General features: G+C 37.8%; 1 protein-coding gene across 3 annotated transcripts in view; it reads right to left on the bottom strand.

Moving 5' to 3' along the window:
- The window catches only part of LOC120718938 (metabotropic glutamate receptor 4-like), a 191,021-nt gene that overhangs the window by 56,581 nt on the left and 113,716 nt on the right, over positions 1-20,724 (bottom strand). For all 3 annotated transcript variants that reach the window (XM_040007702.1, XM_040007700.1, XM_040007701.1), the window contains one exon: positions 5,179-5,395. In XM_040007702.1, coding sequence (XP_039863636.1) covers positions 5,179-5,395 — 217 coding nt within the window. The remainder of the gene's footprint in view (positions 1-5,178; positions 5,396-20,724) is intronic.

The raw sequence follows: 20,724 nt of genomic DNA, 5'->3' as shown, positions 1-20,724 counted from the left end.
TAGTGGTTTATTTATGTAATGGTTTTTAATTTTTATTCTAAGAAGCATGAAATAATCACAGAATGGCTAGCATAGCTGAAGCTTGATAAAGTCAACATATTTCGTGTGCTCAATCAGAAATTGCATTACTGTAACTAACAAGGTTTCACATCAATGTAACACAAAACAAAATAAGGAGTAATTCACAAGTTCCAACATGTTTTTAGTATCTACAATTCTTACCTATGAAAAATAGAAGTCATGGTCTTTAATAATACTATTTCTCATTCAATGCAATTGTAATAGAGATCTTTAACTTTCTATTGATTACTTTCACAATTATACATGAATCATCCCAAAGAATCTTACAGTGAAATTACCTGGACCCCAGAAAGGATATAGAAATACTCATGATGTTTGAATGATAGAACAGTAAATGTGCCTCTCTTTTAGAGGTTGTGTTACCAAAGTGAGAGAAGGATTTGCAAATGTGTTGTGTGGTTGTTAAAAATTGACTTCATGATGCCTTTTTGAAGAAGAAAAAATGTTGGAAGTAGTAGACGCTGAAAGGAGAGCTGATATGTATCCAATATGGTTTTGACTGCGTAGATGATCTGTATGCAATAGATGCAATAAATGCAAACTACTGGAAAAGCTACTGGAAATTACTTTTTTTAACACAGTAAAAACAAACAAACAAACAAACATAGAAAACTAAAAAAACAACAACCCATTAGCATTAGCAGCTGTGTATATTCTATAATCTTCACTTTGATTTCAGACTTCTGGGCCATCTGGAAAGGATTGGTCTTCTTGTATATTAGCGTCATTAGGCATGTAGTAAACAATCGCATGCATTTACCTGTATTGCCCTGCATTGGCAGAGTGTTATTCTTTGATTTGTTGCGACAGAAGCAGAACTCTAAAGAGGCTGTTCAAACTGAATATAGGAGACTCATACTTGATAAAGAAAGTCTAGATATTTCATGTGAAACTGAACAGTCAGTTTGAAGTTTGTTGTGAAATTGAATTTTGTTCGATTCAGTTGTAAATTTTGCCTAGTAATACTAAAACGATGCTGTATTTTGAAACTGTTTTTAAGGCACCTTTTTATTTTGTTAGTGGCATAGTGACAGGAAATGAGGGAGGTAGACCAGCAGGATAACACACAGCAAATGACCCCCAGGGAGATATTTGATCAGTGGTTACATCAATAAAGGGATATGCACACATGTGGTATATACCCTAACCGCTCTGCTATTGGAACCACAAGAAGCATTTCAACCCATCTCAACTCAGTTCTCATCTTACTGTACAAAGAAGGCCAAGGTTAGGTGAAATACATGCCCATTCTTGAGGATCTCTTAGTTGTGCTCACCCGCTTGTAGTTCATGCTTGCTTTCACAGAAACAGTAAAGGTTATTTCCTTTCTGATAAGTCCAGCCAGTCTGATCAAATGCTGTGTGAAATCAGTTTAATTCAGTTTCCTCTTGAAAGTTCAGTGAGCTTGGATCAATGATACCAGATTATTTCACAGTAGGACCTTGTGTTATCAAACATCTAACACAACACTTTAACACCTGTGCCGCTGCTTCCAGCTCTGCCAAATCACCCAACACACACGCACGCACACACACACACACACACACACACACACACACACACGCACACACACACACACAGTAATCCCAGGACTTACACTCCTTTGAATACCAAACAGCAATGCATTCGTTCACTTCTATTTTGCTTGGAAGCAAACAAACATACAGTAAAGCTCTGCAGATATATAAATGGCCGAACTACTTTTTGTCGCATTATGGTGGAACTTTTTACAGTTGTCCTCCAGCTAGTCTTAAACAGAATCATAAAACAGCAGGGTACTGCTAGAGAAAAATTATAAATATCCATTTATGAGGCTGAAACTTGCTCGAGACTCAGTAGAGATATAACTGTCTGAACCACACCACAGAAACATCTGGAGCGTGTTGACAAGAGGACCTTAACATCATACAGCTTGAGGGTCAACACAACTGCCTGATTCTCATCAACATCATAATTAGCAATATTCTCAATGAAAAAGTAGTACTGGGCATAAGTTTCAATTCTACTCAGATTTTATGTATGAAACCTGATGGTTTTGTTGTTTTAACAGAATAAACAACTAATTCTAGTAATTGAAATTTTATGAATCCAGTGATTGTGTAAGCCTAATAAAAGAATATTTTCATTTTTATTCAATAGGACTACACTTTATTTTTAACCTCCTTCAGCATGGAAAATGTTAGAGGAAAAAAGCTGATTTTCTCCACACAAAACAGCACAGCAAAGGGCCACAGTGACATTAGGCAGGGGAGACTGTTGCTCAGTATGGCCTTTGGCTGTTTAATGAGACAGAACATTTGGCCAGTTGTGATCTGGCTATTTTATTATGTGAGCAGACAACTGCAGAACCCATTTAGCAACCAAATACCTGTGGATTTGATTTTGACAGAGCTGTCTGCTTCTCCTCTGTCTGTCTCGCTCACATAATCACTCAAAGACCTGAACTGGACCAAAGGATTGGATTCAACAATTCTTTAAAAGCCGACATGTAAAAGTTTTGCTCCAGTCCAATTTAAAGCGTATAGATGGGCTGACTTGACAGGACTTTTCATGCATAAAATATATAAAAATATAAAATATATAAAAATAGATCATTTGGAGTCAATGAAAAGAGCAGTACTTGTCTTTAAACACTGATTTTGTGTGCGTGCTTGATGGTTTCTGTCACACGCTGTCTCTTAGGTGGTTAAATCAAGTGACAGTTGAATTTGAGAAGGTGTTTCAAAAAAATGAAAGTCAAAGTCACCCCCTTTCAGTTCCTTCAGCAAAAACAGTAACACAAGGTTTTTTTGGATGCCGCACAAAATGTCTGCAAAGACAGATGTTGCAGATGTTCTTTCTCTTGACATGTCTTAACTCTCAGTGACGTTTGTGACATCAAAGTACACAAGACTAAGAATCAAAGAATTCAAATTTATATAAGAATAAACGCTTCTTTTTTTTAAACACAAGTGGTACTGTAGATCTACATCAGTGCATATACATGGATATATAGAACAATGATAGTTGAACGCAACTTGAATATAACCAACTTGGAACAGGTTAGTTAATCTTTAGGCCTAAAAAAATGTTGATATAATAGCATTTTACCAGTTCAGGTAATGTCTGTTCACAAATTATCAGTTGTTATCAGTTATTACAGTTGTTTAAAACAATCATTGCTCTAGACTATTGTCTGTTCCACTGTGATAGCCTGTCTTCTATCATTGTAGTGTATTTGATAAATGAGCCAGTTGTCTCAGTGTTTGAACTGTTTTTACGACAAAGAGTGATTGAGAGCAATCCTACCGATGAAAGTTAAAAGATATAGATTGAAATCTGAAGCAGCAGAATGACAGTTCTGATAGGCTGTTAGCTGATAAACCTGTCTGTTCCCTCTGAGAAACAGAATGCTTGCCCATACCATGTGGTTCAGGTTCCAGCTGAAGTACCAATATTCCTAAAAGACTTGTTAATGTGCTTCGGGAATGATGCAAAACAAGATTACACTTGAGCACTGAAGATGTGGCAACAGTGGAAATGGTTTCCTCAAGACAGTGCAAAGTAGCCTCAAGACTGTTTATATTGTTTTTCATATGACAGCTGTTAATAAAAAGTGTTTCAGTTAAACCAAGATGGTGTAAATTTAAAAAAATAAAATAAAATAAAAAAAAAAAAAGATTTCAGAAGGCTATCATTTTGATTATGTAGATTAATATAGATCATGGATTACTTAAGATTCTTTCAGTATATTATCAAGTATATGTTAGTATATTCAAAATGTCATTTCACATGACATAAATTACAGGTTTCATTCATTATGTTTCATATCATAAACTCAGAATCCCAAAGATTTATAAAATAGGTTTTTCTAATATAGGAAAAACCAATTTTATGTTAACACATTGAAGCTAATCATTTACACCAGCTTGTGCTCAACATATTATCATGTGCAAGAACATTTCTCTGAGATTCATTTTCCATTCATTTAGAGCATGATTCCACTCTTGGCATGACTTCAGAACTCATTGCCTCTTTTTATGTGTAGTCTGGGATTTTAAAAGATGTAATATGTTTTTTTTTTTAAGCTGATACAGTGTATGTGCAAGGTCAGTATTAAGTAGTATTAAACACATAATTTAAAGTATGTGGGGAAAAAACATCATTTTCCAAAAAAGAAGAGGAAAAGTTTAAATCTCCCTGTGGGGCTTTGATTCCCCCTTTGTGTGGACTGTTCAAAGAGGTAGCTGAGCCGGACACACAGGGGGCTCTGCTGTCGGTGCCTTTCCAGGAAGACTGATGATAGGCAGCAGCTTGAATCTGGCAGAAACTGAATGGACGCAGTGGCACAGAGAGTACTGGACATGTCTGTAGTGATTACATTCTGCTACAGAAGAAGTTCAGGGGTCAGGCTGACTGTGTACCGGCAGCTTGCTGCACCAAACTGACTGTATTCCCAGCACTGTGCAGTGCTATCTCCTTATGATGCCTCAGGCTAGCTCTGCAGGTTCACTGCCACTCCGTTGAGCCTTCTCAGAATTTGATAATCAAAATTAATTCCCTCAGTGCTCTGACTGCACACCTGTGTAGCTCCTATTATTCCATGGAGATAACAGTTGCAAACGCAGATTTCGCTGAAATGGTTCAAATTTACAGCATTAGCCATTAGCCATCTCTGCTTAAGATAATCAGCTAGTTAGTGGTAAAGCCAAAACAAGAAAATTGAAGCCAGACTCTTGATCCTGTCTGAGAACTATTTTCAGATCATTTTGACAGCATTCATTCAGTTTAAGAAATCGAAATAACCAGTTCAAACCTTACCCTGTTTTATGAACATCTCTCAATAGCACGCAACACAAAGAATAATGCAACAGCAACAAAACCAGCTTCTGTGTGAAAATGATCATGTTTAAAATCAATCTTTAAAGTCAGCAGTTTTTTTAAAAAGTTTTAAATATCATACTGTTTAAAATTTCAGACTTCAGAGGCTGAATTTCTTTCTCACTCAAACGGAAACACTTTTGGTGGTTGACAAAATGAGATTCAAAAACGAGAACCACTTTAACATAATTTTAAATACCTGTGGATGCTTGTGGAAATGTTTGAAGAAGGACTTACCGTCCTCTCGGGACTTCTGAATAAATGCATCAACCCCGCTTTCTCCATAGTTTCCCTCTGAAGCGACAGTAGAGACATAGTTCCAGTTCATAGCTTTGACAATGTCCACCATCGCCTGTGCCTGGTATGTGTCTGGAGGCACCACACGGGAAAAGAAGTCGTAGCGGGTGTTGTCACTCAGCTCTGGAGCTGTAGAAGCGTAGCTCACCTGAGGGATCTGCGAGAGAGGAAGAGAAGATAAAGAAATGTGATGGTTATGCATGATGAAATATATAAATAATATACTGTGTGCAAATTAATTATATATACAGCAAAAAGGTTCCACAGTTTTGTGTACAAAAAAAACAAACTGCTGAATAATATGACACCTAACATCTGCTGATATCTCTCATGTACTTATTGTAGATTATTCTCCCTCGGCAGTTCGCACACTGTTGCTTTAAATAGTCCTGATGATCACAGGCTTAGCTACAATACTTTCTGAAAATTATTTTCCACACCAGTCAAGCAACACTAATCTCTTCATGACTTCACAGCAAGATTTATTTTGGTGTTGAAAAACATATAAGCACAAAAGCAAAGGTGTTGTCTCCAGAGCTGAAATAATACCCCATGTTCTTGTCAGTTTCCATAAAGATATTATTGTTTCTTAGTATAGTTTACAAGTAGAAAACGAGGTGTGGGTGTAGCTCAGTAGAGGGAAGATAATCAAAAGGAAGTCAAGCTCATTATTGTGATGGAAACAGCTTTGGTTTATCTTGAGATAGTTATTAAAAGAAATGATTATGTTCTTTAATAAATATCCTTTAAAACATCCAGGACACATAATAAGAGCTTATACTGGCAAGTGCAATTTTCAGAGTCTCTACATGCGTCTCTTCCGAAATGTATCTTTGTTCTTAGTTGCACTACAGAAGTCTTTTTGCCGCCTCTAGCAGAAAACTCTTAGTCTCAACTTTTGCTTGCTCAAGTTATTTCAGATTTGTGGCTGTCATAGCTTGTGTGATCTTCTTATAGGATCTGTGCTGCACAGTTTGAAAGTTAACTGACCAGATTTTATGGCATTCAGTAATGTGGGTCCATTTCAAATATGGACACTCTTTTAATGTTGCTCCATTTTTCCCTCATTGTGATCGAATCGGCTTGTAGATGCAAAAAGCATCATTACATTTGCTGAAGGCCAAAACAGTGTTTAATTACATTTTCCTACATCCAGTGCCAAAGTAGAGCGCATGTCCTAAGGTCAGCTCTGCCTATTTAAGTAGTCTTAATACAGGAAGTATTTTACATAAAACCCCCACACAAAATGTCAAGATAATAAAATAATACACAACCAAAAGATCCGAATGTTGACAAATCAATGCGATATTGCATAATTTTATAATTATAATAAGTGAATACATTTCTATTTTAATAAAGATTAACCGCAAAAAACATTCATTTTCAGTGAAAGTTGGGAGGTAAAAATATCTGAATTTGACTGACACCTGAATAAAATGTCATTCTTTCCAAATACTGTTTGAATGCTATGCTGGGGTACCATGGGACCTCAGCGTAGCTCTGGGGAGTCTAACAAATCATGACACTCTTGAGCATTCCTAATGACATGAAAGGATGCACAGATGGAGGGATAACCTGACACCAACCACTTAAAACCATGTAGTATTTAAGAACATAAAATAGTTACTGCTTTAACTTAATGATAGCTTTTTTAAAAATTGTTTATGTTAACTATCCACCTATAGTCCTACTTCTTATGTTCTGATGCGCTTGTGTTCTGACAGTGCTACATGAAAGTAAACGTTACCAGCTGAAAGTCCTGTTTTACCAATATTTGCTCCACAAACTGGAGTAAGACTGCTGTGGGAGTCATACTGTCCCTTCCTCTCTCCCTTCCTTCCCACAGCTGAGGCCTTTGATGTGGTCAGCTGCAGCGTTGCACTGATTCTGCTTCCACTGTGCGCCCTGCTTGTAGCTGCAGCCTGTGCTAGGAGTACAGCTGTTCAATCTGTGCCCGTGACCTACAGCTCCTAGCAACTCATTTTACTCCACAATGACTTTACTTTTGTTCGTTTGTTTTTTGTTGGTAAAACTGGAACGAGAGGTGCATTAAATCTGCCTACCTGATAAGCTCAGAACAGACTGTATTCTGTGCAGACCTGGCTTTAGGAAGTGAATTGTGATGCAGCAAGCGAGCCACTCAAAACAGCCTTGTTAAGTTGATTTTCTTCAAAGAGGAGAACATGCAGAAAAGGGAAGTCTGTGTTGGTTTATAATGGACTGTCTGTGTGTGTTGCATGTTAGCCTCCTGGAATTCATTTGTCCTAAGCTATCACACTGTGTCTTGTCTTCAGAACATTTCTATGTCACTTGTCTTGTGTCGAGTTAGTATTGCTTGTAGAAACTGCCCTGCCCCACAAGTTCTGATCACTGAATAAATGTTAGAGACTAACATGCGACTTACATGTGTTTCTGCCCTCTTGTAGTATTTGGCTATTGAGTCTGCACCCTGCAGACTGGCAGCCCTTTGTTGCTGTAACATAAGCAGGTCAGTGTACTTTTAACCACTAAGTCTGTTCTCTTCACTTTTTTTCCACCTTTGTGTTTCTCTCCCTCTTGGAAAAAATAATCGTGTGAATCATATTTTTTTTGTCTCTCACTCTTTTGACGTCATGAGACGACAGGCGAGATTCAGCAGGATGAAAGTTAAGTGTTGTACAAAGGTGTTTGGAAGGTGTTAATGATGCCTTGTTTTAGATTATTTTAGTGCTCTAACATACAGCGAAAATGAGCTTTTTAGCCATTCACACCCCAAATTTGCTCCCCGAGTTATGTGTCAGAGTGATAGATGTTATATCTTAATAATTTTCCTAACACAGTATGTCCTTCCAGAATAAAATATGAGGTGATAACACATGTATCATACTGCCTCTGGCATCTGCCTTATAGTATCCTGTCTCTTTTAAGCTCGTTTTCCAGATGTTTCATTTAAAACTCAGATTGCATCTAATCAACCATCTCCTGCTGACATTTATGGCCGTACCTGCTATTTATGCTCTTGCTGTTACTGTATTTTCCAACTGATGTTTAGTCTTCTTAGAAGAAGCTGACATAAAAAGCTAATTTTCTAAAGATAAAATGCCAATTTTGAAGCTAATTTGCTGAACTGAGGAAGTCTTATAGCAGAAAACAATAACATATATGGATCTTATGAATAGTATATGAAAATTGGATTTCAAAGAAGGTCTTTTAATTTTGCTGTTCCCATGTATTGCAGTGCTGTTGTGACATGTCCAGACTCCTATCTGCCAAATAAGTGTGAGGTGCTGTGAAGCTACGCTGTTGTATTTTTCACCTGAGGGATTTTCACTCCTGTAACAATCACACAATTTCAGCGTTCTGTCAAGATTCAGGAGAGGCAGAGCTTATCGTGTTTGTCTTGCCAAGATTTCTTGCTCACTGGACTACAGCGATGGTCCTGAACAGTGTGCTCCCTCTAATAGAACAGAGTCGCTTCTTAGCATCCGCCGAAGAAATTAAATTCTTCGGCACAGGTGCCGCCTGATGTACCTCCAGTGAATCAAAGATACCGGGAGGAAAAAATACAAACGTGATGTGTGGCGCTTTGATGGGGGTTTTGACGTAAGAAAGGGGTTTGCTCTGAGCAGATGAATTCAGCATGGATTACTACACTCGTAAACACATTCAGTGATAAAGATCTTAGTAGGTTGTTTAAAAATGACTTGGTTCTAGTAATGCTGTGTACACTTACCATCTGTTCAGGCTGAGATGAAAGCGGCTGAACTTGCTGTCCTCTCAGATGAGCTTTTTGTGATTCAGTCAGTATAAGGAATGCCAGTACATTATTCCCTCCTCTCCAAGTTTATAGAACTCTTTTAATCAGCACCTACCCTACCCCACCACTATCCATTTAATTTCTAATGGGCTTAGGAAATATGTTTAATTGCTGTGATGTGAGTCTCAAGAAGATATTTGATGCAGATTTAATGTTCAAATCACTTGCTTTAAATAACTGTGCCTTTTTAAAAATTCAATGAGCTCATTTGGCACTGCATCAATGCAGGAGTAATGATGCTCATTAGAACTGTACAGAAATATTATACATCTACAGTGTTTGCTGGGGAAGAAAAATCAAAAGCTTTAGTCGGGCTTTGGAAATGTTTCTGCAAATACTTCCTATGAAAATGTAAAAGGAGTATATTTTTAATCTATGAAAGCAGAAAAAAGGTTTCAGTTCACAGGAAGAGTCCATATTTAGGATTGGTGTTACTGTGTACGAGGTGTTGATGTATTATTAAAATGTATTTTCACTAAGCGAAGAAAACAAGAAGAGAAAAATAAGATAAAAACAATGGTTCCAGATACATTTGCAGGTTTAACTACTAATTTCAACTAAAAACATCCGTCGTCTAATTAACTTGTCACCAGAATCCTATGAACAGTTTGTTTACTTAAAAGGTGCAATAGATATTAATTAAATGAACACTTATATTCATAATATAATATGCAAGATTTAATGATGTGTAAGCTAATTTTCCTCTTCAGTGTTAGTCGAGTCAAACCTTAGCAACCGAGACAATGAACAACAGGCCTCTCAAGCCTTAAATGATGCGTGCGTGGTTGCAATGACTTATTTTTCCAAAACTAAATACATTTTTTCACTATAAAACATGACAAAAAAGGTGATAAACCTTATGTAAGCATGCTTGGTTCATTAGTTAACGGACACAAATCCCTTAGAGCTTGTGTCAGAAAGAGCAATAAGTATGTAAAATGCATGTACAGTGGGGCAAAAAAGTATTTAGTCAGCCACCGATTGTGCAAGTTCCCCCACTTAAAATGATGACAGAGGTCAGTAATTTGCACCAGAGGTACACTTCAACTGTGAGAGACAGAATGTGAAAAAAAAAAATCCATGAATTCACATGGTAGGATTTGTAAAGAATTTATTCGTAAATCAGGGTGGAAAATAAGTATTTGGTCACCTCAAACAAGGAAAATCTCTGGCTCTCACAGACCTGTAACGTCTTCTGTAAGAAGCTTTTCTGTCCCCCACTCGTTACCTGTATGAATGGCACCTGTTTGAACTCATCATCTGTATAAAAGACACCTGTCCACAGCCTCAAACAGTCAGACTCCAAACTCCTCCATGGCCAAGACCAAAGAGCTTTCGAAGGACACCAGGAAAAGTATTGTAGACCTGCACCAGACTGGGAAGAGTGAATCTACAATAGGCAAGCAGCTTGGTGTGAAAAAATCAACTGTGGGAGCAATCATCAGAAAATGGAAGACATACAAGACCACTGATAATCTCCCTCGATCTGGGGCTCCACGCAAGATCTCATCCCGTGGGGTCAAAATGATCATGAGAACGGTGAGCAAAGATCCCAGAACCACACGGGGGGACCTGGTGAATGACCTGCAGAGAGCTGGGACCAAAGTAACAAAGGTCACCATCAGTAACACACTACAACGGCAGGGAATCAAATCCCGCAGTGCCAGACGTGTTCCGCTGCTGAAGCCAGTGCATGTCCAGGCCCGTCTGAAGTTTGCCAGAGAGCACATGGATGATACAGCAGAGGATTGGGAGAATGTCATGTGGTCAGATGAAACCAAAGTAGAACTTTTTGGTATAAACTCAACTCGTCGTGTTTGGAGGAAGAAGAATACTGAGTTGCATCCCAAGAACACCATACCTACTGTGAAGCATGGGGGTGGAAACATCATGCTATGGGGCTGTTGTTCTGCCAAGGGGACAGGACGACTGATCCGTGTTAAGGACAGAATGAATGGGGCCATGTATCGTGAGATTTTGAGCCAAAACCTCCTTCCATCAGTGAGAACTTTTGAAGATGAAACGAGGCTGGGTCTTCCAACATGACAATGATCCAAAACACACCGCCCGGGCAACAAAGGAGTGGCTCCGTAAGAAGCATTTGAAAGTCCTGGAGTGGCCTAGCCAGTCTCCAGACCTCAACCCCATAGAAAATCTGTGGCGGGAGTTGAAAGTCCGTGTTGCTCGGCGACAGCCCCAAAACATCACTGCTCTCGAGAAGATCTGCATGGAGGAATGGGCCAAAATACCAGCTACTGTGTGTGCAAACCTGGTAAAGACCTATAGTAAACGTTTGACCTCTGTTATTGCCAACAAAGGTTATGTTACAAAGTATTGAGTTGTATTTTTGTTATTGACCAAATACTTATTTTCCACCCTGATTTACGAATAAATTCTTTACAAATCCTACCATGTGGATTCATGGATTTTTTTTTTTCACATTCTGTCTCTCACAGTTGAAGTGTACCTCTGGTGCAAATTACTGACCTCTGTCATCATTTTAGGTGGGGGAACTTGCACAATCGGTGGCTGACTAAATACTTTTTTGCCCCACTGTATGTACATGTTTATGTATGCGCTGTGTTGACCTCTTATGAACAAGGGAGTGGCTGAAACTAGCTTCGTAATCAAAACCAAGGCAATTCTTATAAACTAGCAAAACATGTACTGATTAAAATAAGAAAATAAAGGACACTAATTGAGAACAAATATATTTGATGTGTGGGAATTATGATGACTGGAATTTAGAATATATATTGATGTAATGCATATCTACCTAGAAAATTAGTCTAAAATATATTATTATGGCATAAAAAATTTTTATGTAATTCTCAGACAAGTTTTCAGCTATCTAGCTAGATAGCTACAGCTGATATAATCTGATTTTCATTTTAGGCCTCGGTCACACAGGCCATGAGACCCTTTGGAAAAACTATGGCCAACCAATCAGTGTATTCCCTAACTAGAGAATGACTGGTTGCTCGGTGAAATTGGGCATAAATTTTTGTACCAAAAACCTCCTTCTGATTGCTTTGGTTGGAGGCAGATTGGTGTGATCACCTGTAATTTACATGGAAGGCGCAGTGACACTTGAAAAAGGGAAATGCAAACCAGAGAGGGAGAACATTTCCCTCTCAAAGTAATAGTCGTGACTTACCGCTGAAACCAACGTATTTCAAAAGGCACAGCTTTTATTTTAAAGTTTCCAGTTTCCATATTGCAGCTATGCCCTAAATTGTGCTGTTGTCTCTAATTTACAAAACACTTTTGCCTCTACCTGCATATAAAGAGTTTTGTAAATGTAGTTACTGTGTTGTTTCACAGATGCTCTTGAGAGCCATAGCACCTTTAGGCATACAGCTGTAGTCTTCAATTAAAAAATAGCTGAACATAACACTGGATGTCATCCAAGGTGAAGCATCCAGTCAGTAAATCCTGTCATAGTAGATTTCCATTCTTAGCCAATGGTATGTTAAGCAGTAGTGTCATGCTTAGTGACAGATATTGCTGTGCTAATGACATTTATATGCTTTCTAATATTCAGTTACTTTTCTTATCATTAAGACACCTTTCCTGCCAGGGAAAAAAAACGTTATCTATAAAGCTTGGCTTGACCCTGTGAATAACTACTGGACGAATCTGCTGAGTCATAAAGCCCGCTGAGATCTTTCCACCCATTGTTACTGAGATCAATATAGTGAGTATAAAGAGAACAATGCAAGCTCCACATAGATGCTTGTGCCCAGGATCAAAATCGGATCCGATACTACAGGTGCTTAATCACTTCTACTCTTTATAGTTTGCCAAGTATTTTTCTCAACAACATATAAGCGGACTCTGTATTGCCTTTTACTAACTCAATTTTACATAGAATCTTAACAATGAGGGTAATTATCTGAAGAAATTTTGTAACCCTTCACCCTCGGCGACAGTATTTCCCCCAGATTAACTGCTTTGGTTTCAGTAGGAGTGGAGAGAAACTAGAGAAAAATCCCCACTGTCTGTTTTGCTCTATTTTGATATGGATCAGTTTAGTCAGTCTGCAGTTTCGTATCAAAGTGGTCAGAGCAAACATGAATGTTGTTTTTGTGTGTGTTTGTATTTGTCTTGCATGGGTCTGATGTAAATGAGGTAAATGCTGATGTGAAACTATCTGTCTACCCATCCATCATGTTTTTTTAACCAGTTACCCTGGTCTATGTTCTATGGAGTCTAAGCAGACTTGGCCTCCCTCTCCTCCGCCACCAGCTCTTCTGGGATATGCCAAGCCAGCAATCCCCCCCAGCATGTCCTGGATCTGCCTCAAGGTCTCATCCCAGTTGAACATGCCTGATATGCCTCACCTAGGAGGCACCCAGGAGGCATCTTGGCCAAGTGCCTGAACATTATCAACTGGCTCCTTTCAATGCAGAGGAGCAACAGCACTGCTCTCGGTCCTTTCTGGATGAATGAGTTCCTCACATTGTTAGGCTGAGCTGGATACTAGGACCACATCCTGGACCCAACCCTGGGGCAGAGGCTTGTTGGTGAACACCTGGTAGGCAGGCGTTAGCTCATCAGACCACATAGATCCATCCTCTTGTGGACCTAACACCCACAAGACCCACAAGTCCAGTGCTTTGTGACTTATGCAACAGTCGACACTTTATAATTGCCACAGTGTCTGCTGCACTCTTGGCAAGGTCGCTCTTGTGAGTCTGATTTTGAATTTCAGTGATAGTTTTACTTGGATAAAAGATATAAAAACACTATGTTTTAAAAATAATTTTTAAAAATTGGTTTTTTTGTGTGTTTCTGTCATAAAAAAATGAATACACAGGAAAAAAAATGTGTTATGCAATAATAATAAAAAATTCCTGCTTAAAAGAAACTTTAATTGGATTTAGAGCAGCTAGAATGTTAAAGGAAAAAATGGCACTGGCAAGTCCAATCAGCAGCAAGGTAATTAAAGCAATTGTCAACTAACACCTGCATTGAGCAGATTGGCTTGCTAGCATCTCAGTATTTGTAATTTTAATATACTAGATTCAGACCACTGAAAATCCCAAGATAGACAGAAACTGTCAGACATTTCTATCCAGTAGGGCACTCATTGCTCTCAAGAGATGGAAGCAAAAACAGACATTAAGAGCTGTGTAAGAATACTTTGGCACTGCTCCTAGCTTCAGTTCACAGGAAGAGTCCATTGATAACTCACATTATATAAAAAGTTCTGATTTTTTGTCTTAAAGTTTGAATGAAGCAGTCTCACCTGCTACTAACCTTACATTGATTTATACAACACCACCCGTGTTGTTATATACTAGGCTCAAATAGTATAATGTATATTGTTTCCGTATGATAAGGTGCTTTATGTGAATTACATGGGTGAATACTGATAATACTGAGATTGAAGTTATGAGTATTTCATATTCAACATATATATTTTATATGACGAAACGTGCTGCCCATGTAAAACCTGTAAGCAATGATCTTAGTTTAAATAATGTGGAAACACAAAATAATGTGTCTTGATGCATGCTCAGTCATCCAGGTAAGGAAATCCCAAAAAGTTGATTCTGTTCATCTCGACATAACGTTTTCAGTGGGAGAAGTAACAGCACATTTGCGTAATGACTGAAACTAGCACCACTGACGAATAATGGGCTGTGAGCTCAGTTTCATGATTGTTAATAAATACATTGTAATGACGATTGATCAACAACCTGATCAATGACAATTGACAATTTTGTCGATGCTCAGTGAAAAAAATACTTACGAGCCGCTGAAACAAGATTGTCTGAGGCAGTTAGAACAAGACAATGCTATTGACTGGACCTCACACTACAGGTCATATCCAGGGGAAGCTACGCCAAGTCTGTATGGTTCACCAAAGATACATAAACAGCGTGTACCTGAAAGATCAATTGTTTGTATGATCAACTTGGTCATCTATAACATTTCAAAGTTTCTGGCTTTGATGGTAGGCAGCTCTGAACACCACATCCAGAACACTTTTTTTGAGAAGGTGAAAGATGTCATTATGCAGGCAGATGAAACAATGGTCTCATATGATATTACATGTTACTTGCTGAATAAATGAGCTCCTTAGCCAGTCTTTGACGATGGCTCCAGAACCTTCAGAAGTAACTTGCTTCCCTTCCTTGGTTCAATGATCAGTTACTTTTTTCAGTTACTACCCATAATTTGTGGCTATAGGTGAGGATAGTAATATCGATTTGCCAGTAAATCGATAACTTTACTTGCGTGCTCAGCCATGAGTTCACCACAACAGAACCGCACAGCACCTGCATCACTGCAGATGCTGCACTAATCCATCTGTCAATCTCCCATTCCACTCTCATGAACACTACTTAAACCCATCAACTTGAGGCAGCAACTCATCTGCGATCTGAAGTGGGCAACTGCCTTTTCTGACTGAAAACCATGCCCTTGGACTTGGAAGCATCAATTCTCATCCCAGCCACTCCACACTTGGCTGCAAAACTCTCGAGTGCAAGGTGGAGGTCATTACTCTTTGAAGCCACCTGGACCACATGAAAATCAAAGGTTTGATCATCAGACCATCAAACTGGATGCCCTCTATCATTTCTCCTATAAATTATGTCCACAAACTTATGAGCAGAATCTGTGACAGCTAATCAATATTTAATCATGCTGAATTTAAGGAAGTTGTTTTAAAGAAAATTACATTTAAATAAAACATCAGACAAGTACGGAAGTAATTCCTGCATATGTTAGTGTAGAATACTTCCACTGCCTTTATCACATCCTGGGCTATTACTAATTTTTCCATGCTGTCGCTGATAGCTAAGAAATGTAGGAACTGGTTCGTAGGTTAATTTTTGAGAATGAGAGTTGCCAGTATTTTATGTTAAGGAGCCAAACCTTACAGCATAAATCTTTCCAATTTTTGCCAGGTTAGTTGTTTCCTGCAGAACCCAAAGGTAATTAAAAATAACACTGGGCTGCTCCACAGTGCAGGGTTGCATAAAGTTGTTATGGGGAAACAGCTTTTGAAAATACTTTTCCTTCAAGAAGTGGAGCAATATGGGGGGCTTCTATATACCTGAATACTTTATGGAGATCAACAAATTTAGAATTTTTTCATTTTTAGTTTAATAGATTAATTGCAAGACACTTTCTAAGCTCGACTTTATTTTGCACCATAACTAGCAACAGTGTCACTAATTGGTTTGCATTTTAGAACCAAACATTTCTTTCTATTTTAGTGTTCCAGGACCTGATTTACAGGTTTTTCAGTGGTGAAAGCCCTGGATCTGACATGATATACAAACCAGTCTACACAACTCGTTTTGTCATTGTTCGTTTATTCAATTCGAAACTCACATGCACACATGCAAGCACCCACTCACTCGTGCATGTGCGTACACACACACACGTACAAACACACATGGGTGTAAAACCCATAGATGCACAAACACACCAAACCCAGTGCAAAACAGTAGCCAGAGGCTATTTCTGCATTGTTACAGTTTGCATAAATCTTTGTATCTCTGAAAAAAAAATAGAGCAGGCAGGCAATACTAGATAAGAGTGTATTTCCCATTCTTGCAGAGGTGGGCCGTTCCACTCCATTTGCAGCCTTTTGTCAAAATAGGTAGCTAATTTTTCATACTTTGCCTTAGCAAAAACAATACGAAAAATCTTGCAGCCAAATTAAATATTTGATGGGCCTCAACACTTGTTGTTTACTCCCTGTTTCGAAAGGCACTCTGTGTTCCTACACGTGGCTTTTGTTCTATTTGTTAAGCAGTGGCAATCATTAATTTGAGCAGTGGCAACTGTGATTAATTATCTCATTACAAATTGAATTATTACTTGCGTTAAACATGCAAATGAGCTCAACTAAAGGTTGAGAATGTTGTGAGATTTGAACTAAATGACATTTGTGATTAATGACTCATTGCATAAACAACAATGCACTTGTTTACCACAAAAATTGAAGGAAGTTGTATAAAGTGCAATTAATGCTCAGGTTTTGACTAATCTTCCCCTGGGTTATAATGAATTAGCATGATAACCCCAGCATTAACAACCACATAAAAAAGATGAATGTGTGATCAAAATACCTAACTGATGCTTCATCAAGTATTGCCTAGCTATGAAAAGCCAGAGTATTTTATGAGAGCTCTGGAAGATGTAGAACAGATGTTAAAAATTGTAATATTATGAAATGTCTGGGTGTCTTCACAGTTAGCACAATGGATATCCCTTTTGTATTCAGCAATCCTGAACTGGTGCTCTCCTCTGTCTCCTCTTCTAAGGCAACTAATACATACCGCATTGGTGCAGAAGACATCAGTGAAGTGAAAAAGGGATATTCTTAGCAGTGCCTTGGGATAGAAATGGATTTAATATCTCTGGGAAGGTTCACAATAAGTCTTGCACGTCACATCGTATTCAGAGTTTATTCACTGATCTCGCTCAATCTCAAGTGTCTTAAAGACCATGAGGTCAGTGGTGTACAGGCCTGCAGTGTATTGTGATGCCTGTTGTTTCTGCATTAAAAAGAAATATCATTATTGGACAGCTCTACTCAATATTTACTGCAATGCTTCACACCAGTGATGGAGCCACACCAGAAACAGCCAGGGAGAGAGCCAATAACTGCTTGTTTTTGTATTTATTTATTTATTTATTTATTTGGGGGGGGGTTCCCTCTGGGCCAGTTCACAACTTCTTTGTATAATTATATGCCCAATTCATTCTTCTGCATCACTGAATCATGACCTAAAAGGATTTCAGCCCAAGACACTTCATTAAAGCTTTTGTATTCAGAACTCTTGTTGGCAGCAGCCATAAAAAATTATCAGGAGGCACAAATGTGACAGACACCAGTGTTAGCAGTAAAACTGGTGATAACGGACTGAGAAGATGGAGCTAACTAAAAATAATGAGTTCATAATAAATCTAGTTTTCCTGAGAGGAAACCGTAACCTGAAGGGAAATATCATGTTTAAAATAAACGTGATTCATTTACAGTATTTCATTTCAATGCGATTTATTTGACCAATTCTTTTTCCTGATAACCATGAAATGTATGTTTTATTACATTCCTTTATAAGAAAGGAAGACTAAATGAAAAAAAAAATAAAGAACAGTAACTTGAAAAATTAGCTGCCATTTTTTAAGTATTATGATCAATCAGAAAAAGTCACCAAAAAAAAGCTAATTTGATTGTTCATTGTAATGAATATGTAACTTGTGTATATAATTTTTTTTTTTTCAGTTTTCTAAAGAAAATAAAAAACCTGCACTGTATGTATGTTGTCAGTGCCATGGCTTTGGTTCTAGATGGAAAGAACTCATGATACATAATAGACAAGAAAACCAAGGCTATTGTCATTTTTTCCTAGCATTGCTCTGTGCTCTGTGGCACTTTTGGTCTGTCACTTTGGTCTAGATTAAATCTCTGGATTTGCAATGTATTGCTATTAATTTTTGCAGACATTCATAGAGGAACTGCCATAAATTATAGTATTTAATATTTATGTTCAACTATAGAATTTATATTTTTTGCAATGCCATATTAGCATTTCATTAGCATTTACCTTAAAGTATTTTTTGTCATCATGGCTGTAGAAATAAAATGTATACAAATACATTAGTACCACATTACGGATGTGTAATGCATTCACTTGATGAATAAACTCAGAGAAATCTTTTCATTTAACAAAAATCTGAATTAATGAGATAATTATCAGGGAAACTACAAGAAAACGTCCCCCTGCTCAGTTTCAATACCACTTTCTTTTGGCTTACTTTTAAAACAGTGAGAGATACAGGCATCTCTCTCTTGATTTCTTTTTTTCTTTTTCTTTTTTTCTACATGCATCGTCATATATCCTGAAACCCTCCTGGTTCCAATGATCAAGGAAAATCCTGTAACACCGGGAGACAAACATTACCATTTGTATTAGTTAAAGATGCCAGTATCTCTCAGTGCATCTCCCTAATGTACGTTAATGGTGGGGCCATTATTGCTCATGAAATTAGACTTTCAAGTCAACAGAGCATCTTTGGGGATTATAACTTATGTCATTAATTCAGAAAAACAGAGCAACATTTTTGCAATTAAAGAAATGCTCCTATGCAGTTATCTCATCTCACAATTATCTCAAAACAAATAATTTGAAGACCAAAATTTAACAGCTTTTTGTAGAAACTATGATTTCTGTTTATTATTTAAGATGTAAATTATGTTATGATGGCCTACGTGCATCTCAATCTAAAGCCATTGGGAATTCAATCAAGCATTCCCTGTGGGTGCACTACTGGAAGACACTCCCAAAATTATCTCATCAGCTCCATTTACAGAGGGTACTTCCCAAATCTTTCACCACTGCTCTCATTCCCTTCCCTCTAGTTATTCTGCTTCAAGAATCAAGCTGTGTGAGAAGTAGTGAAACAGAATGTAAAACTGAGCGAGACTAGATGTACTTATCAGCTTTAGCATGAAAGATAAAAAATCAATTAATTATGACTGCTTCTAAGGGTTTTTAATATGATTATTTATTTATCATTGTTCAGTACTGATATATTAAGGTAATTTTGCTTTATTTTCAGGCTAGTCGGTCTGATTTAGATTATCCAATTTAAATATAATCACACACTTGTAAATGCATTCTAAAGTTCTTCATAACCATCTTCCTCATCATATTGATAAGGAGTGTCTCCCAGTAGTGCACCCTCAGGGAATGCTCTTAAACAACAAAATACAACAAGGTATCTGAGCAGGTATTACTCATATGTACATGCAAGCAATATTAAAATTTCATACAAATAGTACAAATACAGTAGATTTGGGATTATTTGCGAATTTAAGCTCCATCTTAACACTTCCCAGTTGGCCAATTACTGAGTTTCACGTTCCCTGCTAATGGTCAGAAAATATGAATACTGAAATGGTCTTTCTCTGCAAGCATATTCTGTTTATTCAGCATGCTTTAGTCAGCCAAATTTATCACCCTTGAAACTGGGTAAACATGTAATAAAATGTGTCAGTGAAGCATTTCCATTGAGGAATAAGGAATCTAGTGGGGATAAAAGGGCTTATTTCAGAAGGACTAGAGATGAATAGAGGTCAGAGAGACCGCTGGTGCCCAGTTGTTTTGCTCTCAAAGTCAAAATAAAAAGCCAAGCAAAATTGAAGCCAGTGTGTAACATAAAGAGTTGTCCCGAGTGAACAAGGTAAACAAGCGTTGTTGATGTGAAGAGCAGAAATTGGAGCTCGCTTCTATCAAACAGCAAGCCAACCTAGCAAAGTTCAAGCATCTCTAAGTAAAACAGTATCAGGCAGGGAAATTAAAAGCCCAGTGGAACACCTGCGAAAACTGAGGGGGGAAAAAGAAGAAGATAGGAGATAGGGCGCTGACTTAATTATTCCCATCAGTGGAAAACCAGCACAGAAGTGACATATTAGATATTTCTGTCATTTCTTGCTTACTAGTAGAGACCATGACAGAGAGTACTAAGGTTGAGTGTGACAGATGAGGTGAAGCAATGCACTCTCTTTCATGTGCTGATATCTGAAAAGGTTGATTACTACATGCCTTATGGTGCCATGTGTAGATCTGAAAGAGAGCAAAGAACACAGTTTTGATCTAATTCCATTCCATTAATATGTAAAAACTTACTAGTTGACAACTTCTTGCTCCTTTAAGCTT

This window comes from Simochromis diagramma, unplaced genomic scaffold, assembly GCF_900408965.1.
Source record: "Simochromis diagramma unplaced genomic scaffold, fSimDia1.1 OVJJ01000545.1, whole genome shotgun sequence".
NCBI classification, from domain to species: Eukaryota; Metazoa; Chordata; class Actinopteri; order Cichliformes; family Cichlidae; genus Simochromis; species Simochromis diagramma.
Note: the sequence above shows the minus strand (reverse complement) of the source record. Positions and strands in the feature narration are given on the sequence as shown.